The sequence below is a fragment of the Accipiter gentilis genome, chromosome 18 (genome assembly GCF_929443795.1).
Source record: "Accipiter gentilis chromosome 18, bAccGen1.1, whole genome shotgun sequence".
Classification (NCBI taxonomy): Eukaryota; Metazoa; Chordata; class Aves; order Accipitriformes; family Accipitridae; genus Astur; species Astur gentilis.
This window is the reverse complement of record NC_064897.1, coordinates 15,548,496-15,571,605: the sequence shown is the minus strand read 5'-3', so window position 1 is coordinate 15,571,605 and position 23,110 is coordinate 15,548,496. Positions and strand designations below refer to the sequence as shown.

Here is a 23,110-nt window from a genome sequence, read left to right as displayed (position 1 = left end):
GCAGGCACCAAAAGACACCCACCCCCCCCACACCCCCCAAAAAAAAGAGGTTTTACTCATGCAAGGCGCAACGCCAGGACCAGAATGTCTCTATTGCTGCCAGCTGCATCATAAGCATGCAGTACTTGCACTGCAATGACTACTCGCACAAAAAAATGACAAGGCCAAAAAAATCCAGGTGGAAATTGAAATTCTTAAGAGCTGTATTGCCATGAGAACTGACAATTTTATTTAAGTTAAAAAATTCCACAAAATATTTACATCATTTCAAAACTTCTGAGGCAGCTGGATCACCAGTAAAGCCTTTGCCACCTTGTATAGGACTACAGGTATGTATCAAACAACCCGAGTCCAAGTTTGTTGATCCTGAGATGTGACTGCGATACACTCATAAGAGATATGAGGTATGCTTCCTGATCTAAGGCTGATACCTTCTTTCTCTTTATAGCAAGATACTTTAAAGCTAAATACTTTTCCTCAAGCATATCCAGGTTGTGTTCCCTGAAAGAATGTGCCCTGTACCTACACCTGCCCTTTTCTTTACCGTTTCTTGTTTGGTTTTATTTTTCAAGCAAGCACAGTTTTATGGTGATTGATACTGAAGCATCTTTACTTCAGCCTTCCCTGGCCAAACACTCCTACCTCCTTTAGGGCTGCTCCCTCTTGCTCCCAGCTCTCCTCTAAGATAGACCTGATTTCACCCCCCCACCCCCCCCCCCCCCACCACCTTGGCGATCTGTGCTGGTCAACCACCCATTCTACAGCCTGAGGCCTTCCTGGGAACAATTAATACTCAGCATGGCTCAGCTGCAGCACAAGGAGCAGGGCTGGGAAAAGCCTAACTAAAGCAAAACGCTACAGCTTATTAGAAAAAAATACTGAGAGGGCAGACTCTGTGCCCACAGCATTTCCTCTGGAGGCACAAACCAGAGTCTGCACAAAGTCTGCTACTGCTAAGATTAAAAAAAACCAACAAAAACACCAGAAAAAAAAACCCAGGAAAAAAAAAGAAAAAACTACTGTAAAATGAGAGAGGGCAAGCACTACTCCTTACAGGTACTGGCAGAGCTGGCATGCAGCTCACACTACCGTCATTGCTGTGCTAGTCTACAAAAGCCTATCTATGAAGCTCTGCCTTCCCTTTCACAGCTGTATCTCAGAAGTTGAGCAAAAGAAGTGATTCATATACATCAAGAGAATTCTTCAGGAATCCACATTCTCCACACAGAGGGCTGGAGAGCTCACTCGCGCAGCTAGAGAGAGAGAAAGAGAACCAGCGTTAACAGCAGCAGAGCCCCCCCCGCAGCGAGCCCTCTGCCTGCCCGCCGCCCACCCGCGGAGCCTGGCTGCCCCCAGGGAGGGCGAGCGGCTGCAACGGCCGCTTCTGGGTGTCCCCAGCGCCACCAGCGGTGCCTCAGCTCTGCCGCCTGCTGTGCTGCACGTCGGCCATCACCCCTCAGGCCCCCTTTCTGCGCTGACGGCAGGGAGAGAGCTGGCATCACAAGTCCCAGGGGAACAGCGTGGAATGGCCCCAGGTGCCCAGCTCTGTCCACCTCCTGAGGCCACCCCACCAGGGTGGGTGGACAAGCAGCAGCCCTTCTGCCCTCCCTGCACTGTCCTGTATTAGCCTGCTGCAGCAGCACTCCATGTAGCAGTAGGGCAGCACAAGGGCCAGTCTCTTAAGCTGGTGACCGGTTTCTGTGATAACTTGGCACCCTTGAGCTAAGCTGAGTGAAGGGGAGGGCAACACTTCGCAGTGACACTGCGCCTTGCTGCCTGGCAGAGAACAGGGGTGCCGTGCGAGGCAGCTGCCTAGTCTTGTGACACAGGGTGAGCTGGGCCCCTCTGCAGGTTGCTGCCAATGCTGCCTATGGCAAGGCTGCAGTGCAGGGGTGTCCCACAGACCTGCAGCACCCCACAACTGGGTCGCCACGGCTCCACAGGGTGGCAGGATCACAGCCCTCACCGCTCTCAAATCCCATTCTTAAGAAGTACCCGGTCTGTGGGCGTGTGTCCTCTGCCCTCCCCAACAAGCTGGTTACTGAAGCTAGAGCCAAATGCCCTAGACTCTACCCTGGCCTGACTGCTACCTGTTTAGTCTCCCCACCAACAGAGAACAAGAATGGAGCTTCCATTTCCCATTCGCCCATTTCTCATCGTTCCTTTGCTGGTGCTGTTTCTCAGGGGCACTTCCTTTCCCCTTCCAGTTCTGCCAAGCTCTGGGGAGCCCCAAAAGACAAGAGCAGAGGCCTCAGGCCCAAGACATTTGGGAAATACGGCCATCAGAGCTCAGGTCAGGCTTTCCTTCCCTGAGGGCGTGGTTAACACCAGTTTTATCAGCACAGCTCCCTTAAGAGACTGCAGGGAGGAGAGGAGCAATCGCATCTTTCTCTGCCCTACAGAATAAATGCACTCTGTTCACTGGCTGCTCAGAGTGGGGCAAGCAGAAGCTGTGACGTGTTCCCCTCAAGCCTCCCTCCCTCAGCACACCAACCTTCAGAGCTCCACAGGGAGTGGCATTCCCTTCTGGCCAAAACTCCAGAGCACTACAGGGAAACCAGCAGACCATGGGCAGCTGAGAGCTAGGCCACCCCTCCAGGAATAACCTAGGCAGGCTAAGAGGCTGGCTGTGACTCTCATTGAGCTGTTTGACAGCACTCACCATTCTAACAATGTAGTTGTGGAGCTGCTGGCTAATGTAGTTCACAGTGGTGCTGAAGACACGCTGTAGAAGGGAAGGCATTGTATTCGCAATTTTTTTAGTTAAGACCATTGCTAGCACCAACATGGCCTTCTCCTGTTCCATGTCTGAGGGGATGGCTCGTGCAAGCCCTTCCACTGCCTCCGACATGCGCTGGGTTATCTCCTGTATGGAAGGAAGAGAGGGATCTCAGTGGAAAAGCTGTGGGAGAAAGGGGTCTCAGCACAGCCTGCCAGCATTGTGCTGGTAACTGATGAGCTTGTTCTAACACCCCACAGGATGCCGCTCCCCTTCCTCCCAGGCCTGGCAGCCTGCCTCTTACACACCCTGGATAGCAAGAAGGATGACTATCTCTGAGCTCAGCTGCTCACCCAAGACAAAAAGAAAGGGAGATAACACACATACCACTAGAAAATTTAGATAGCACCTTACACACTCAGGCTGCAACAGCCCCCCTCCTCCCCAGGGTTTGCACCTTGCCTGCCAAGTCCTGAAATGGCACAAGAATCCTGGGGCTCCCAGGAAAGGGCAACCCACCTTAAACACAGTGAAGATCAGGGGTACAAGCTTAGGTGGGGACTGGCAAGAAGGCAAAGTGAGTTTCATAGAAAAGCCTTCACACAGGGAGGAGCTACAGAAAGTGTCCAAGCACGGAACAGACACTGCCTTGCTCCCAAGATCAGTGGAAGTTCAGTTTCCCAATAGGGACAATGTGCGTATGCACACACTATGCTACACTATTAATGTGAAAAAGCAAGGTCCACCTTGTCAGAAGTTAGCTTTGTCTCAGCCTTATCAAAGACTGAAAGGTTAGACAATAAATTTGAAAGCCAGAAAATTAACTGGGTGGAGAACAAGACAGCAGGAGTGGGAAATGCACAGACTTTGTTGGAATCTGTGCAGGTGATAAACCCTAGTAGAAAAAACCCACACCACAAAAATAAAAAAAGATTGTTTGAAGTCATTAAATCCAGCCTTTTCAGCAAGAAGGTGGACCCTCAATTCAAAGACAGCGTTAGCTTGTAGAGCATAGGAAACTTCATCACAGGTAGGGAAAGCCAAACATGCCAGAAAGCCAGTTATCTTGAAGATGCCAAAAAGGCTCTGTGGAAGCAAACTGTGGCTTTTGATCCAGATGTGGATCCAATCCTTAAAAAGAAAAAAAGAGGGGTGTCTGACACAAAGGACCTCAAACATCTACTTCCCTTGCAGAGCAGTGAGGCACATTGGATGCTGGGCCAGGGACTATGTCACATCTATTGGTGGGAGAGCAACTGCACCAAAGAGGTCTCACTACTTGCTGTCTCTTCAGTATTCAGCAAACAAGCACAAGTGAAGCTTCTGGCACTAACACTGCTCAAGTTTTACCCACGTGACAAGCAGCAGACATACAGGACTCAGTACCAAAGTCCAAAGATCATAAGGACAAATACCAAGCCTTAACCAGACAGTTGATTTTGAAAGATAAGCCATCGGGCCAACAAAATGCCTCTGAAAGTCAGTCCTTCTCCACAACTACCTCAATTTCACCATCTGAAGAAAAGAGACGAGTCCAAGGAACTCAATTTGCAGGGCAACAGCTGCCACAGTATATAGCATAACCTCTAACAAATCTTCAAAGGTAAGTGTTTGGGCTGAATTTTAAGATGGCAATAATTAAATCAGCAAACTAGCAAAGATACAGAAGTTGCAAGCTTGCTGCTTCAAAGTCACAGCAGGAAGGATGCACAACATTTAAAAGAAACTGTTAGTCAAGTTGCTTTTCACTCACCTCTCCAGACAGATTCTCATTTAGAAAGTGCTGCGCTAGATCATTTACTACTCTTGCTTTGATTTCTTTGTCAAACTGGTCTCCAATCTCAGCAAGCTGAGCAGCAATGATCCGGATAACTTCTTCATTTACCTCAGGGTCAAACACTGCCAACACATACACAGGATTTAGTTAGGCTGTAGTCAGACTAGGTTTGGTGCAGGTAAGCTGACCCATAGCATTTTGCCCACTTCCATTAAGAACGTCCTTCCCACCCCACCTGCAATCATAGTGCATTCGTGACAGCTCTACACACTAGAACTCCCTTGTGTGCACTCGACTCATTTACCAGAGACAGCGTGCAAACAGGTTTTTTATCTGTAGTTTAGGTAAAGTGCAGCCTCATCCTGCCCAAAAAACCACTACAGAGGAGTTTAGAACATCTCCCAACTAAAATTTGTACAGGAGAGCTACAGCCAACACCATGCCTAGAGAGGGGAAGTGAGAGAGTGTGCATGATTTTTTTCAAGTGACTACTGTCAGGACCTGTCTCTTAAGCACCATCTAAAATACAGCATCTCATAGAACCACAGAGTAGTTTGGGTTGGAAGGGACCTTTGAAGGTCATTTAGTCCAATCCCCCTACAATGAGCAGGAACACCTTCCACTAGATCAGGTTGCTCAGAGCCCCGTCCAACCCAACCTTGAATGTTTCCAGGGATGGGGCACCTACCACCTCTCTGGGCAACCTGTTCCAGTGTTTCACCACCCTCATCGTAAAAAAAATTCTTCGTTATATCTAGTCTGAATCTACCCTCCTTTAGTTTAAGGCAAAGCTTCCCATTGTCACTTGGGGCACAAGACCTATGCAGATTTGTATGAGGGAGGGCTATTTACTGTAGCAGTTCCTCCTTACCCTGCTTAGGTTGAGGTCAATGTGCCAGCTGACACATCCTGGGCAAGGGACAACAGCCATCCTGCAGATGGCTAGTGAAGCAGGAACAGTACCAGAAACTATTTGAGGAACAGTTTCCACCACACTGGTAGAGCAGAAAGGGATTTACACAGTATGAGAACAAGAGTTGTTCCAAAATCCTAGCCCAAGTACTGATACTGCCTGAGGAGCAATGTGAAGCCTAACTTAACTGCTTAATATCACACTCCTTGAGGACAGCAATCATCAGTACCTGCTTTGTGGCCTTTGTCTGATGTGCTGCAGACAAACCCCAGGGTGACAGGTGCTCTAGAAATCCACGGGGAGATGAAGTGCTAAGCACTAGCTGTCTTATCCCAAGTTTTAAACTCCCAACCCCCACCACCACCCACACTGTGAAGGTTCTCAATGGAGAATACGTTACTCCTCTGAAACACACCAGCAGCAAAGATGGGAAAAGGGGAAAGAAAAACATCACCTTCAGAGAGCCATATAGGATGGAGAAAAGAACACTCACCTAGCTCACCATTCTGCAAGTGGCCACTCCGATTGCCATCAGTCTGAAGTTCCACCTCATCATCATAGCCGTAGCTGACTTTTGGGAAAGGCACAATCCCCTGGCTTTGCAGGGAATGCAGCTGCTCTCTGAACTTACAGTCAGAGGACACCTCCAGGAAGGTGTACAGCAGCACGCGCTCCATCTGGACAGATCCATTGATCTTAAACATAAGAAAAAACACTGTTAAGCCCATGCCTAGGCAAAGACTCAAAAGGTCTATGCATATGCTGTTTTCCAACCCTGAACACATTTCTCTGGCCTCCTTTGGGCATCCTGAATAGCTTTAGACAGGGAGTCTACAAGACTTCAGCAAATACGTACTAACTCCTGGATGCGTACCCACACAGAACTGCCTGATGGTGATGGAATGATAGATACCTCTGTTCTTACAAATCAGTGGTGGAAGAGTCAGCTCACCTTCTCCTCACATTTCCAGCTGTGGCAATAACAGAAACCCTGATCAGAGCTCCTCTTTTGAAACAGATGTGTACTCAGCACAAACCACCCACTTCCCCCTATTCGGAGATCTGTGTTTGGAAGGTTTTTACCCCTGTATTTGGGAACTGGGCATTCTACTTCCTGTGCGTAATGAAGCCAGCAGCTCCCCATTTAAATGTAATCAGAGCATAGCAGTAACAAGGTGGGAAACAGAGATAACAGCACAAGCCTGCAAAAAACCCCAAGGTTCACATTTCTTCTCCCTCTTCAAAGGGATCTCAACTAGGTCCATAATAAACCTGTTTAGCTCCCTGTAGAGAGCCAAGCAGCTGCTCACAAGAATAGTGACAGTAAGATGGCAGATCATTGGTGCTTGCTATCATCTACACTGGCACATTCACCCCCAGTAAAAAGGCACATGCTGCCTCCACAGCCACACACACACCCTGCCATCTTCAAGCAAGGCGGCACAGGGTGCCCAAATTAGTTAGGTTGAAGAAGTCCATGAGGCAGACTGATGTGAGCAAGAGGTCCCACTGGAACATGGGGCCTCATAACCAACTGAGGCCTCTGTAGAAAACCAGGAGACTGTCCAATAATTTTAATTAAGCAGCTAAGAGAGCAGGATGTTGTGTAAGCACAGAAATAAAGTGAGAAAGAAAATCCTTAGTCTGGTATGCAGACTGTCTGCCTATAAGATAAGACAATGCTTAGGCTTATTTGTAACTAGGAAGAAGAATCAAGGCTAAAGTAGAATGGTTTGTCTTGCGAACTGCACAGGGTAATCAATATGCAACCAGGATGAAGTTGATAATTGAAAGGGAGTTTCAGGTACCTTTTGGGAGAGTGGAACCTTGCAAGGCCACCTATGTGTACATAACCATATCAGTAATATCATACAGGACCCGTATTGCCTAGGCAACACTAGCAAAGCTGGGACAAATGCATAAAAAGTAATTAAATACAGGTTGTTTACTTGAAAGGAGACTGGGCAGAGAAAAGGAGGAAAAAAGACAACAAAAAGGAGAGTCCAGAAATGGAAACAAATGGAAAATAAGGTATGCGATCAAAGATCAACAGAAGGCACATCTTCCATGATCTGGGCATGGATGTTTACAGACAGTAGTGAAGCTCACCTGGTGACCCAAGCTCACTTGGGGCACCAGTGGCGATCCTCTTGAACAACCCACTGGACAAGCCATCAGGTTAATGTTCAAAAGGCTTGTAGGAGGGCAGAGCAAAGAAGGTTATAATTGTACCCTAACACTAGGTGGGGTAAGGAGCACGTCAGACATTTCAATAGCAGTTCAATGTAGTTAAGATTTAAGTGTGATAAATAGTAGCTTCATAACTGTGTTTAATATTGCACAAAACAATGCAATAAATTGATCAGTGGTGTGTCTATTAATTGATTTATTAGTTTTAGTAGTTTGTAGCTTTATCAATAATCATTGTAGTCTCTTAAATAGCTACATCTCCAGCCTGCAGTTTAAAGGGGGTGTTACACTGTGAGGTAACAAGGAAGCAGCTTGCAAACTAAGTGGTTCCATCCACTTGTCTGTATTCAGGTCAGTGTCAAGGCCCCTGCAGGAGCTCTAGGGAAGATGAGAAAGGCACAAGCCAGCACTTTGAGACTTATCCCCTTCAAGGTATCTCATAACAAGTGCACAAGAGAACCACTGGTCACTGTGAATCACTGACTTTAGTCATGTTTGAATCTAACCTGTTCCATGATAGATTCAGAGACAGAGCCGTTCTTGTCACCCTCTGCTTCAGACCAGAAGTCCTTGCCCTGCAAAAGAGTAAGAAAGAAAAGGGTGAAAGGAAGAAAACTTTCCCATAAACCCACATCTCACAGCAGTGCTCACAGGTCTGGCCACATCTCACAGAAAATGACCTCCCTAGTGATGCGTATCTGTATTTCTGGAGAGGGCTGCCCATCACGCACTGGCAGTCATAAAAAAAGGCTGAGAAAACCACAACTGTCCCAGCAGTAAGGGCCCTATTCAGGTGAATGGAGGGCATGAAACACCTTCCTGCCACAGACACGTGGAAGACAGTGGAGCGACATAACCTACAAATGGGGCTTTAAAGCCAAGAGGTGGTGCTGGGTAAGGGAGGGCCAACCCTTCATAGTGCCAGAGGCTACACTGGGAAGCAGTGTTACCACAGAGGAGTTCCTGAGTACCTACTAAGAGCAGGCAAGCTGCGTGAGTCTGTGTGCACAGCAGCATATTCTGAAGCAAAACACCCAGCTGACATTGCTACACATCTGCAGGACTTCAAGTGTGCCTTCCCTCCACCCTCTGTGCAGAGATACATGTGTATACTCAGGCTTATTTCAATACTTTCCCAACAGATATCTAGGGATGGGGAAGGTTGGACCAAGTGCCATCAAAGGCTTCTAGTTACATGAGCACAACTCCACTAAGCCTCCAGGGACGGCTGCTAGGAAGGGAGAAAACAGGACCTAGGTCACAGGATCCCCTGCCCCCATGGTACGTGGTCAGGGCTTGCAGCCCTGGGCCTGCCTTGTGGCTGGGCAGTGCCCAAGGGAAGAGGCACGCAGTGAGGGCAGACGGCACGGTGCAAAGGGTAGCCTCCCTCACCCGCTACGAAAGGGGAGCTGGTAGGAGCACAGTGCTTCCTCCACATCCAGCCAGGCGTAGCTGACGGTAGGTCAGACCAGCAGCCCAAGCAGTCACATCTGGTACAGGAAGTCCCAGAGCAAGAAAGGTGAGCACGGCACAGCAGTCACCAAGGCAGGGAGGAGAGGAATCCTCTTTGCGAACCTTGCATTTGCTGCCTTAGATGCAACAGTCCCACAATTGCGCTCTGGTGCAAGCTGGCTTCAACTCTTGATAAGCAGGGCCTGGCTGAAAGTGAGCACTACCTTCCCACCAGGCCTTCTCCACCCAGGGCAATAACCTGGCTGCTACATGTGTACCTTCTGACCAAAAATGGGGTGAGAGCACCAAGGAGCCCAAACAGATGGCCTGCTAACCATCAAAGACCTGGGCTAGCGATGAATGATCCTATTTCATAGTAAACCTCTCACAATTGTGTTTTAAATAACTAAGTACGCTGATGGAAAAGAGGGAGGAAGTGAAAGCAGAAATTAATTCAAACTCTGAAGGAAACCACAGTAATAATTGAGAGACCACGAATTTCCCAACTTTTCAAAGGCTCTTAGAAGTCCTTAAGACTAAAACACAATCTCAAATACGTCTGAAATGCACAATAGCCCACAGGCAGCCTTTTAACCATTAGCTCTTTTTTCATGTAGTTGTTACATCAGACTAATAAGCTTCCTAAAACACAGGCTTATCCTTTGCTGCTTTGTGGTTTTCTCTGCTCCATTCAAATCTCTATTGCTGTTACTCACCTCTACCCTAAAAAGTTAGTTGCCTAGGGAGAGTGCAGTCCTCTCCATCCTTTCCTCTGGGACCTGACAGGGCTCTGAAACAGGTCAGGGTAACCCTTCTGCTGGGCTTGACTTTGCTGGAGGAGAGTCAGATGTTAGTTCAGGTTGTAGAACTTGACACAGAATCCCTGAGATTAAGGGGAAGGTAGGGATTTAGCATTAAGTCTGTGGCAGAACCTTGGCTTTGTGCAAACTCCTCGGGACTTGTCCACATCAGCAACATTTCTGTAGGCTAGGCAAAGTCTCCACTTGCATATATTTTGGTTTTATACGTAACATTTATTTTCAATGCAAAGTAATTCAGCCCAAAACCAAGGTGTTCATGTTACAACTAGTAAACAGTGGATATCCTCTGATTCTAGCTCCTGCTGAGTTAACCACCACTTTCTGAACCATCATGGCTTAGACCACAGGAAGCCTGAAGTAGTATTGAGCCTCTGCTGCCCACATCCCATTTGCCACAAAACCTACATTCATCACAGCAACCTTCTTGGGCTCTACCAGTATTGCCATTCCCACCCAGCTCTAGCCTATGCCAAAAGCTTCATGTGAGACCACAGCAGTACTCTTCAGCTAGTCAAATTAACCCATGCTGGCTAATTTGGGCTGGTAATAGCCAGCTAACTTCACAACACAAGTACAGGCTGAACAAATCCTCCCATCTTTCAAGGTGCAAGAAGCTGCACCATCTTCCATTCATGCCACACTACATGTGCGGAGAGGCAGAGGTTCTCCTGCAGTTCTGGCAGAAGTGCGATGCAACACAAGACGCTACAGCTGCAAGTTGCACACAAGCAGCCAGATGTGCTGGTGAAACTAGCCGAGTAGCATGAAAGAGATTTCTCACTCACAAAAACTTTACAGCAAAACCTCTTCTACCCAAACCTAGCCAAACTGTGCTAGGATGGCCTACTTCTCATTGATGAGAATTCCAGTAAATTGCTGGAGGGTGAATTGAACACAGTCGGGTGGCAACAAACAGACTACATAAAACATCAGCCTGCAGAGGGACCAATGTAATCTTTCTTACAGCAAGAGGATGGAGTAGAAATAGAAGTCAAGACACTTCCTTGGGGGGTTTGCCACCTGCCACATCTTTCCAAGGAAAGCTCAGAATGTGGCTTTAAAACCCAGATTCCTTACTTCTTTTGTCACACTATTTCACACTGCCAGGAAACTCATTTTGTTCAGTCCAAACACTCATGAAAGAGGCAACCAAAAAGAAATACACTATTGGCTTTTCCCACTCCCTGCTTTAAAAGAAGAGGCACAGACCACTCCAGTCTGGGAAGGAAGAGGCACACTGCTCCATTCCCAAAGCAGAAAATACAAGTCAAACAAAAAGATCCAGATCTATTCTGGGCATGCCCATACAGCTAGGCCCAGAAAGGCAGGGCATAGCAGCTTGGCACAAGGCTCTGCAAGTGCATTATCCACACCAGCTTACCGGTAACTAGAAGCTGTAAAAGGAGCTTGAACCTGTCTGCCTGTGCACATTGCTCATATCAGTTCCTGGAAACGTGCAGGAAAGGTGCCTGGCTATAGCTCTACAGACCCAAATACCGTGTTTTGAAAGCACTTACGCTTTTCAAAAAGAGGCAGAAGCCTATACGCTGGTTATGGCGGAAAGGTCTTCCCTGGGTGCTGGGTGCCCTGCACAGGTAAAATACCTGGACAAGAGCCTCCACGCAGACAGAAAGGGGCTGAGCAGCCCTAGCCCTGCCAGGGTACCTGCTGCACCCAGAGGTGTTAATGAGTGTGCAAAGGGAAGAGACCTACAATACATGGGGGTTCTTCCCTTCCCCTCAGGGGATCATCTCAGCTCTATGTAAAGTTAGACACTCCTCAGGGCAAGTCCACAGAAATAGAGAAATTAAAAAAAAGTCACCTACCACAGTTGCAAACTGCAAGTTTGTCCACTCCTGCACATGAGCAGAGATAAGACAGACAAAAAAGAAAAAACTCACCATACTCCAAAGTACTTATATGGTAAAAAAATTAAGGAAGCTTGAAGATACCTTCATCAACACTTCCCTGAATCAAAGAATCACCACCCAGGCAGTGAAAGTCCCTCAGGGGTTCCAGCCCTCAGCTAATAAAGTTCTGCCTGGGTGGTCAAAAACACACCAGAGAACAGGAAAAAGGATTTCTCTCACACCACAAAATGGCTCCCTACTACTACAATACAGAGCCAATTTTTTTTTTAATTAACTAGTAATTCCAGAAACCTCATGTTTTAGATAATTAGTTTGAATCAATGCAAGAGGTTTGGATAGTCACAAAGTTCCTCTTGAGAAGTCAAATTCCTTAATGGAATCTCAAAAAAATGGGACCCCTACAGAGCAAACCTCAGTCAAATGTAATCATGCTGATGCCACCTGAAGTTTTTGAACATTAAGACTTTGGAATCTTGGTAGTTTTAGATTCAGATTAAGACACTTCCTGGTGGATAAGTTACCTTATATTGTGTGAAAATAATCTTTAGCTGAAGAATGAGGAAAAGATGGATGTAAAGGCTACAAACACCATCTGCATTCAGATTCAGAGTAAAACTAGATCATTTGTTAAAGCAGCTTTAGCGCTGCTGAAAGTCTTGGAATGAATTTTATGGAGTATGGTTTTTTAAAAAAATTGAAATACCGATTAATTTTAATGCATTGTTCCTTTTCACACTTTCAAATCACTCATTAGACAAGCAAGCTTCATGTGTTAACAACTGCCTCTAAGAAACCACTAGCTGCCTTGAAATGTTCAACAGAAAAGACTACATACAACCAGGTTTTTGGATTAGTTCTTTCCATCTTTCTTAGAAAAAATACGGAGGGGTTACTTTAAACACGAGTTTAGGACCCTTAAATCAGCTCTGAAGAGTCAGTGCTGGGCATGTCCTTTCCAACTCAACACTGTTGGGACTCAGGACTGTGGAGAGGCCTATGTTAAGTAAACATAGTTACAGTCAGAGGAGCACATCCACCAGCTACTTGTCAGTGCAGACAGACAAACCTCATTCTGCCCCTGCACATGCCAGTTTTCACAAGAGAGAATTCTGTGGATGCTTCCCCCAAAACAAGCCATTGCTGGTGGTGCCATGCCATCTTGGAGAAAGAGGCAGCACTGGCCATAGTTGTGCAGGAGAGACCAAACTAGGTCCTCCCTGCCATACCATTCCCACATACTATGTATTTCAAGAGTAAACACTGCAAGCACAGATTTTATCTTCCCTGGTAGGGAGCTACACATGGAAACGGTACAGCTGCAAAGCATGCAAGGTTTCATTTGCTCTAAAAGCAGTGTGGGGTTCTGCTGTAGCTCCAGACACTGCAAGCATGTCAGCAGCAGCTCCCTGCATAGCAGCAAGAATCAGCCAGTAGCATATGGTTACCTGTTAGGGGGAACTCTCAATAGCTCTCAAGGCTGCCATAAACAGGAGTAGGCCCCAGAATCCCTACAGCAACAGTGCTAAGCCACCCTACAAATCAGCTTTCACCCCTTCTTCGCACTTGTTACATCTTCAAGACACCTCAGAGAAGAATCCACCCCATGAACAATGCCTCTGCTTACAATCACCTTCCCTCAGACCCTTCACCACTCGTCACAGCTCAGCCTGTGAGTTATTACTCTCAGCTGTATCAGACACTGTCTGGTTATGAAAACATACTCTTTCCAGCAGCAAAGCCACATACCTATAGGACTGACTCCTTTAACAACTTGTCTGGATTCCAAGACATGTCCCATACACACACCTGGACGGACAGACACAGTATCAGTCAATGGACCTGTTGTGTGAGCTGTCAAGATACTTAATATGTCTCACATTTGAGTCAGAAGTGAATTAAAGTCTTCAAAGCAGAAACTGCAATAAAGCATCAATCATTGAGAAGGAAAAAAGTTCCAACCTGTGCACTGCTTTCTCTGCCTGGCAGCTGAAAGATGAGAACTTTATTTTTGGCAGTCAGGATGACATCATTATTGGAATAGATGAAACAGTGCTTATTTGTCCTTTCCTGGACCTGGCGGCTCTTACCTGTCTTGTAGGCAAACACTTCATTGTTGAGCTGCAGAGCTCTTTACAGAACTAGGCATCATTTTACAGGTAGGGAAACTGAGGCACTTGATATGACCTGACATTTTAAATCCACATCATCAAGCCATAACCACTCAATTTCACTGTTTTCCTGGAAACTTGCCACAGGCACAACTGTTTTACATAACCAGTCATTACCAGAAAGCGAGGAAGAGAAACAGCGCCACAGACTTATGAAGTCCCTTATTTGAAGATATTCTAAGCTGTGCCAGGCTGCTGTCCATGGCACTTCAAGTCATGACAGTGTAAGCAAATCCCGCAATCATACAGCCCAAAGTCCCCAAAAGAATCCCCATCACCCTGCCACACTCAATTTCTAGCCCATAAACCCAACAGGAACCAAACACCCCAGCTACCAGCAGATACCAGAGCTTTTCCTCATATCCCTCTAGCTGTGGAAGAAGCCTATCTACTCCCATGGCACTTGCATGCACACTTCAGATTTTGCAAGGAGAGAGAGAGAGAAAACTGACAGCAGAAGGGAAGATAGCTTGTTGATCTGCAAAACTGTGCTGAGATGAATACACAGCATGTTATCATAACCACAGAAAACCTGTCCCCACCACTATTCAGCCTGCAAAGTATATGCCAGCCTGTAACAGTGCTTAGAAGCCCTAAGATTTTGCCTTATCGGAGCCCCACTGTCCTCCTGAAGTCGAATTTGATTCTAGGCTTCGGAAATAAAAACAGGGTGGTTGGGGAACAGAGACATTGCAATATATTAGCCAGGTGAAGGATGGGCTGAACACGCCCCTTTGTGCATCTATGGATGCACATACACATGCTACTGTGAAACCAAAGTGATGGTTTGGTACCATCTAGTTAGTACCAAAGGCATTGGCTCGAGGTTTCTCAGGACTTTCCCCACCACAGGGAACATAGCTTCCAAACTACAGGCGTTTTCCATGCATTTACCTCTGAGGGAAGATACAACATCAATAGTTTCATTTTGGAAGTGGCAAAACTGACAAGCCATGGGCAGAATACTTCGAGATGCCAGCAGGTTTGTGGCCCAGCACAGGTCAGACCCCATCCCCCAGTCACTCCTTATTCATTTGCTAGGTTTTTAGGAAAGATACCCTGCTTGTCAGGAACCACGAGACTGCTTAAACCCACCCCTCCCTGCTACTTTCAAGCAAGACTGCCGATTGCTGGAGGCGTCAGCTTTTGTTTCTCTTCCTTTCAGCTTCAGGTTGCATTCTCCTTTAAAATGTGAGTAATGCTGCTACTAATTACTCCAGCAAGGAAAAAAAAAAGGCAGGTTGCTCGTAAAACCATTGATGCAAAAATACATTGAAACATGCTGAATACTTCCTGCTCCTAACAGTGTCAGTGTATATTCATCTTCCGGTATTCAGTGGCACTGAAACTCTAAACAGAACACAAAGTCCCAACACCAATGGATGCTTGTCCAACCGCCTCCTTAGCTGGGGCATTTTTACCTTTGCTTCTTTATGCTGCCTTAGTACAGAGTGAACATCTCAGCCTGGATACTAAGTACCCTCAGCTGTGTATTTTGACTTAGAAATACATTGCACAGATTGTTTGTTGGGGCTTTATTTTCCTTTTTGAAAGAAAAGCTTTATTAGAGACAATTCAAAGAAAGTTTCGACTGGCCTTTTTATTAGAGATTTATTTTGGCTCTCCAAGGTCTGCTGCTGTTTCACATTATTCTTCATGATGACATGAATTGCAGCAATCTTCTAGTTATCAGGGCAGTACTTTGATTTCTTAGGAGTAAAACCATCCAACATCCTCATCAACCTTTATTTTCATTTGGCTCAAAATGCTCTTGCACAGCTGCTATGCAGCACATCAATGAGTAAGAAGGAACACTGCCATATTACTAATTCTCCTAAAAAAATAATAATGTAGGCAGGAACTTTTGATTACTGTGGTTTCTATATCAGATCAGTGATGGAGGCAGCATGATGACACAGTTCAGTGTTCTTCAGAAGCCAGCCTACAGATACAGCTGGGCTGAAATTGAGTCAGCAGAAAGTCTGCAGCAAAAACTGCCCCAAAGCTTGGAGCTGAGATTTGGATTCAGCTAACTAGAGCTGGACCCAAATGGAATTAGCACATCTCCACATTTTGGCCATGGCCACACCAAAGAGGAAGGGGCAAGATTTGGATCTTGACTGCCACAGTGCAAGTGGTTTTTTAGATCCGGGACTGAGCTTAGTTATTCCCCTGTGGTGTTGAGCAAAGGACTCCAGTCAGGTAAGCCCACCCTGCATTTCACCTCCTCGTAAGTGTTAAGAAAATACTTCTACCTTTCCTAAGGACCTGGCAGGAGGAAGCAAAGCAAACCCCAATGAAGAGGCACTGCCACCCTCACAAGACTGCTGGTCTTTACAAGGTTAGCTTTGTCTTCACAAGTCCAACTACATCAGCCCAGCAGCTGCAACACAACCTTGCAATAACATCACAGGGCATATTCAAGCCATTCTTACTGTTTGCCTCTTGGAAACGATCAGAAAACAGGAAAGACTGAGGAATCACAGTTCCAGTCTTTTGACATTACAAAGGAAGGACAAACAGACTGAGAGCAGGGAGCTCCTCAGTAACATTAGTAAGTGGTGGGCACTGGAACAAACTTCAGCCATCATCACTGATGTGCAAGTGACAACGTAAAGTCAGAGAAATGCAAGATTTGCTTCCAGATTTAGAATATGCCCCTATTAGGGCATCAGCACTGGACACTTGCACTCTGGCATGCTTTTACAGTTGAGCAGCAACGAAGTGCTCAGTCCCTGCAGCAGAGAGGGCAGTCTCTCTTACCACTTGGCTATAGTGCCTCTGACAGATGCAGGTGCCACTTGGACAGGCTCTGACAAGAACTGCCAACCAAAAAACCTCAGAAAGTGGGACTGGATACAATAAGTGTCATGCCATCTAGAGGACAAGAATATCCTCCTTATTTCAGTTTTAACACGTGTACTACTGTTATGTGCCAGCAGGAACACAGAACATCCATCAGTCAGAAAATCAGGAATGCTGCTTCATTGCAACTTAGATGCATTTCACAGCTGACACTAACAATAAAGAGGAATGTAAATCTGTCTTTCCTGTGCTTGACTGACAAGTTAGGTAAGCAAAGTAGGAAACTGATAAAAAATAATTAAAAAAAAATCAAAAAGATGGCTATATGGACACAGGTGGCCACTAACAGTAGCACTCTCTCTGCCTTTGGTTACCTTCAGGCCATATGACTAGACAAGAACTCTTCTTCCAGACTCATAAGTACCAGGAATATCTGCACGGCTTTCTGAAAAAAACCCAAACCAAAATAAAACAAAACAAACCAGAAATTATAAAGATGCTCACAATGTGAAAGTTTAAATACAGGATCAGCATGGGTCATTGGAGAATACATGTCCAAGGAACAATATATCGTAAGAGAACCTGATCAAAGCTCCCTGCTTAGTTAAAACAAGTATACTGATGCAACAGCCAGGATGGCACTCATGGAACTACTAAGCAACAGCTTAGTGAATAGGACAATTTATTTCCGAGAGGATTTTTACAGCTGGTACTCCCCAGAACGATTTTAGTGAAGCCTGTTCACCTTATCAGACTCAGAACATTCACTAAAAAGAAAAGGCTTAAAGCATTTGGGGAAGAAGGGGTACAAACACACATCTTCACAGCTGCATGCTTATCTGCTCTGAAAGCATACACAACCCTGTCTCAATATTTGACAGCTTCTCCAAAACATGACAATGAATTTTAAATAGGTTTCCTTCCTCCTAAACATCAAGTGTATCATAGCTCTAAACATCTCTTATATTCCTTACTTTTATGAAACAACTATGTACCAGTATAGACAGCCAAAGAGACAATCCCTAGAAGGAAAGCCTGACACTGGTCCTTTGATTACACTGAACACACTGGCCGTTAGGAGAATTCTCTTCCACCATGTTGCATTGCAACCTCCTACTCCCATCGTGACAGTTAAACTGATGAAGCCAGTGAAAAATCAAAATCATTTTGAAGGAATCTCTTAAGACAGGAGCCCAGAGACCCTCAACAACCTCAAAGAGGAAGTTGTACATCAAACCAGGCAGCCAAATGATGGTAACTCAAAACAGCATTCATAGCTCTGATCAAAGCCTTTTGACAGCAGTGCCTCATAAATATTGTGAGTATAAAAGAAAGTATCTCTTTTAAACACCTTTAACACAATGATACACAGCTAAGAAAATATTCTTTTTCAAAGAAACACAGCAGAAGCCATTTGGAAACTGTGACAGCAGAACTGCAGAGCAGTTGCCTCCAGGAGCACACATTTCCTACCACCGAGGGGCAAACCTAGGCAGTTATACGAGCGAGGTGCCTCAGCATGCTGCATCAACATGCCTCAGCACACTGCATCAATCTTCCAGTCAACACTGCTCCAGGCTCTCTAGCTGCAGGTCTAAAAGCATGGTGAAAAAGTGTCAATTTTAACTAGGAGAAAACACATGACCATGCATGAAATAATGCAAACCATTTCACTTTCAGTTTTAGTTTAGGAGGAAGTACAGATTAATGTTGAATCCTAGGAAGTGAATGTAAAACCAAAATACAGCAGCTAGCTGATCTAAGTGGATTTGTTTTATATGGTTGTTAATCTAAGGGTGTAACAACAGTTACACCAAACTATCAGGAGTTACACTGACCAAGGAACATGTTTTGTTCTTTAAAGATGAAAGAAATAGCCCAATACAGTAGAGAGACCTGGGCATTGCCCATTCACCATGAACCACTGCAAGAGTGTACCAGGAAATGACCAAAGGTCACAGCATTTTATCAGGAAATACAGCAGGTTTGTGGACACTTAAACAAAAATTCAACACCCATGTGTGCAATGACTGCACATAGAGTCCAGTTCCCCTGCTGAGACCTTCAGGGAAGCTGAATAAAAGCTCTGAGATTTTAAAGGAAAGTGGTGAGCAAAATATTGGGGTAAGATAAGTTTAAAGCCACAATGACACTGTCCCCTCTTGTGAAAAAGGGCAGCATTCTCAGGATGTATTGAGGTGTACAGCCCTTTTCTCACGTTCACTGGCAAGGACAGTCCAAACACAGCCCACCATGGCCAGGAAGCACTCTGACACCACCATGCAGTGCCATAGTGGTGCAATGAGACAGGAAAGCCAGCAGATTGGGTCAAGAACAGAAATTACTAGGTGCCCAAGGCAGTGCTAACAACACTAAGCCATGGGGCTACTGAAGGGGATAGGACTGAAGGATTCTTAGAGCAGCTGTTGCAAAGTAGGGTGTGAAAGAGACATCAACACACCACTGTGCTCTGCACTTGAGCAACTGCTTCAATATCATGCAGGAAGCAATGCATGCCATCTTATCCAGGTATAAGGAGGTGTCTAATGCACACCACTGGCAGCTAAAATCCTGTTCACTTCCCAAGATAGTTGACAGGACATGGTTCACTACAGACATCTAGTACAAATCAAGGCAATCACAGAAGCTTAACAGATTGCTTTCAAACCTACAGAATGAGACTGGACACTCTGTGTGACTCAACATTTCTTTTTACATTTTACCCCTCCTTTTCCCTATCCTTCTCTGCTCTGGATAAAAAAAGAAAAGTCAGATTTGTAAAAACTCTGGGGAAGGGATCAACTACACACATTCTGTAATCATTACTGATGAGTTTTAATTAAAGCTGAACCCCTGCAACCCCCTCCAACCCCAAGATAAGCCATCCAAAACAGGGGATCAAACTGCAAGTAGGAGTTTTGCACCTTCAGTCAATCCATGAGTTCAACTCCCTAATTAAAAATATTTGCATGTACTTGGCTTTGCACAGCACACAGATACAAAGATAATTACAGCCCCAAAAACTTTGTAATCTGACAAACAAAAAGCCACAGCATGCTAAGAAAACCAGAGGAAGGCGCTTTGCAAAGAAAATATCAGGTTTGCTGGTAAATTCTGCTCTTTCACTAGCTGAGGAACTTGTAAGTGGTGGAAATGAAACCTGCTCCTCTGCACTCAATTCCCATCAGCACAGAAAACCATAGACCAGGCTGATTCCCCTACCTCCTACTGTTCATTAGTTCATACTCAGCAGCCACGGGAGCTGGTTTATCAAGGAGCCAACACCTCATAGCTGCTCTTCCACAGTTACACCAGCAGTGTTTGCACCAAGCATATAAACTTGTTAATAGCTATTACGTCCCTACTCCCCTGTTCAATGGCACATAAGGGAAGCAATAACTTCTAAGCACCAGAGCACTCCAGGAAGGTCTCCAAAGGTGGCAGTCACTAGATGTATGTGCCTGCCTGCTTCCAGATTAAATGTTCTCATTCTGTTACAGAAAAAAAATATCTGTTTGATCTGCCAGCTTCTCACACTGAGCATGGATGACTTCTGTCATCCTGTTACACAGGAAAAACACAACACACAAACAACATGGCATAACTGACACCAGGTGAGAGCACTCAGTGGATACACACACACCCCAGCCTTCCCTAATCATATATCACAGCTCTTACTGTTTTGGGAGCTAACAGAAATAAAAGGCCACACTGAGCACCTTTACAAAGCCCTTGCATTATCCAAAGGTGTAGTGTCCTGGTCCTGGGTACAGGTACACATAATTCCCAAGAGCAGAGATTCCAGGTTGGCACAGGCAGCACTGGTGGAGTGTAGCACCGTTCTGCTAACAGTGCATTGTGAGAAACCAAGCTGAGCTCACCATCTCAGCTGTACTAGCACCAGCTGGCCTAATCTGGTTGTAAGAAATTGGGAGGGCAGGAACCCAACAAAACCACCTAACCAAAAATCAGTCTTATTTTTTCTTCCTAAATTCAGCAGATGTCACCAAACACAAACAAGAAGGAGCAGCCACATAAGATGGGGAGTTTTTCACGCCAACCTTTCTTAGTACAAGGCAGCCTGTCCAGAAGACTTCCAATTACATGTTACACTCTGAACATACACAATGGAAGTTTTTTGCCTCAGCTGGTCCCTAAACCCTGCCAGTCAGTTACTTGTAATGACAGACAAGAGACCCAGAAGACAGGAAAACAGGAAGAGATAGGTTGGAGAAATGCAAGCAAATAAGAAAGCGCTAGAATGGTTCTTTTTATACAATGCATTCCCCCAGTGTTTTTGTGTAACACCAATGGCACAGAGGAGATCGCAAGGAGTAGGTGTTGCAAAGCTTTACCCTAAAGAAGACCCTGAAGAGCATTAAACTTGTTATGTGAAGAAGTTGCCAAGGAGAGGGAAAAAAAAAAAGCACAAAACCCCCCCTTTTTAATTAATAGCTTTGAAGATGTTACACTTTCACAAGCAGGTGAAAACAGTTTCAGTCTGATTAGTGACAAAAAGTTACAACAGAACACCAATCAGTCTTCCCCACAAGTGGGCTTTTGCAAAAAGTCCTTTACTAAAAAAACCCTAACCAAAACCAAAAACCTTAAAAATAATTTCCTGTTGGGGAACCACCTTGCTCCTTCCTCCACCAAACATTTTAACCATTTTGAAAAGATAACAAAACAAGTATCCCACAACAAGATTTTGGCTCAGACACCGCAAGAAACATTAAGAGTTGCCAACTTCTTCTGAAACAAGCATGGACTTTCTAGACTAAGACTTCAGTGATCTATATAACTCTGAGGCCCCATACCTTATTTTTTTTTAAAGCTACAAAATATCGTGCTTCAAAAAAAAAAAAGACAAGAACCCTCCCAAACCCACCAGTTTCAGAGCCACTGTCACTCCAAGGTACAGAGACCATCATCTGACCACATGCATTAGAGAAACACCTTTCTAAGGAATAGGGCCTGCTCACTCGGTTCCTTTCCACTTCACACGCTGCCCAGCTTCCCGCCCCAGCCTTCAGGCAGTGACCCTGCACTGAACATAGTTGTGGGGTTGCAGGAACGTGAGCGCTGCTCCCAGGAAACAAAGAGGCAGCCAAGGCGCTCACCACCTCAACAGGCCGCCACAGGCACCTACAGCTCTGTGGAAGGTAAGGAGACTGGAGAAAAGCACACACCGAATTGACTCATCTGTATCAACCACGAGGTTTTCCTACAAATTACAGCACTATTATTAGAAACCCATTCTCGCCTTACTTTCTCGCCGTAGCTGCCACTCCCACATCCCTCTGTTGCTGGAAAGCTGAGGCAAGCATGGGTCCCTCTGGAGTTGCTGCTACAGGATTAACTCCTTACCCTCCCCCGCCCAGCAAATACCCCTCCACTCTGAAAGCTCTCACCAGAGACTGCAGGCGAGATGTCGGGACTTTACCAAGTAGGACGAGGCAAGAGAGAGCTTTTCGTGGCTTACGAGATATCGCCTAAGGTGAAGAAGGAAGGACGCTCTGCCACAGAAACAGCGAAAAGGGGGCAGAGAGGGACTCGATTGCGGCGAGGGAAAGCAGAAGACGGGCCAGAGCGAGGAGCGGAGCGGAGGCTCCATCACAACACAGGCGAGGGCAGCGCGGGCGGGAGAGCGGGACAGCGACCGGCAGAGCACGGGGAGCGCGCACCGAGACAGAGCTCGGGAGAGAGCAGGAAACTGGAAGAAAAAAAAACAACCGAGCGGCTGAAGAGCAAGGTCGGATTCAGCAGGCAAAAAGGAAACGGCGGCACTGCAGGGAGGTGCAAGAGATCCCAGCGCCACACAGAGAAAGCAGAAACCCCGCGCGGCTCCCCAGCGTCGCTGACCGGTCACCTCCCGTGGCGGACCGAGGGCTACGAGCGGCAACCGGCCACTCCGGCCCTGGGGCTCCCCGAGGCGGCGGCGCCGCCGGGGCGCGGGCTGCCCCACCGCCCGGGAGCCAGCGGCCTCGCCCCGCCGCGGCAGGCCCGACACCCGCCCAGCTCCCCGTCACCGCCGGCAACCCTTCCCGGGGTGCGCGGCGCCCACCTCCCAAGGGGGATCGGGGTGGGCCCGGACCGCCGTGGGGGTGGGGGGTGGGGGAACGCCGCGATCCTCGCCCGGCCCCACCCCCCCCCCCCCCCAAGCCCGGGCGGGCTGGCGGAGGCGCCCGCAGCGCCGGGCTCCCTCCCTTCGCCCCGCGGCGGCGAAAGGAAGGGGCAGGTGGGGCCGCGGGCGGCAGCGGGGAGCCCGCGGAGCCCTCCCCGGAGGGCCGCGGGCCGAGCCGGTCCCGCCGCGGGGCAGGCGCGGGCGGTACTCACTCGGGCGGCCGCAGGGCTGGGCTGGGCAGCGCGGCTCCTACGCCCGCTATTTGAGCGG

General features: G+C 46.8%; 1 protein-coding gene across 3 annotated transcripts; it reads right to left on the bottom strand.

Moving 5' to 3' along the window:
* Positions 1-87: 87 nt before the first annotated feature.
* BID (BH3 interacting domain death agonist) lies at positions 88-23,110 on the bottom strand. 3 transcript variants are annotated; one of them, XM_049821952.1, is made up of 7 exons: positions 22,781-22,804; positions 22,128-22,208; positions 8,106-8,174; positions 5,903-6,104; positions 4,473-4,618; positions 2,663-2,866; positions 91-1,253 (listed from the first exon to the last, which is right to left on the bottom strand). In XM_049821952.1, the coding sequence occupies exons 3-7, from the start codon at positions 8,112-8,114 to the stop codon at positions 1,242-1,244; spliced, it is 573 nt and encodes a 190-aa protein (XP_049677909.1). In that variant the 5' UTR covers positions 8,115-8,174; positions 22,128-22,208; positions 22,781-22,804; the 3' UTR covers positions 91-1,241. The 3 variants fall into 3 exon arrangements, with proteins under 3 accessions (XP_049677906.1, XP_049677909.1, XP_049677908.1); XM_049821951.1 differs by lacking the exons at positions 22,128-22,208; positions 22,781-22,804 and adding an exon at positions 23,053-23,110 and having other exon boundaries at positions 92-1,253; XM_049821949.1 differs by lacking the exons at positions 8,106-8,174; positions 22,128-22,208; positions 22,781-22,804 and adding an exon at positions 6,362-8,075 and having other exon boundaries at positions 88-1,253.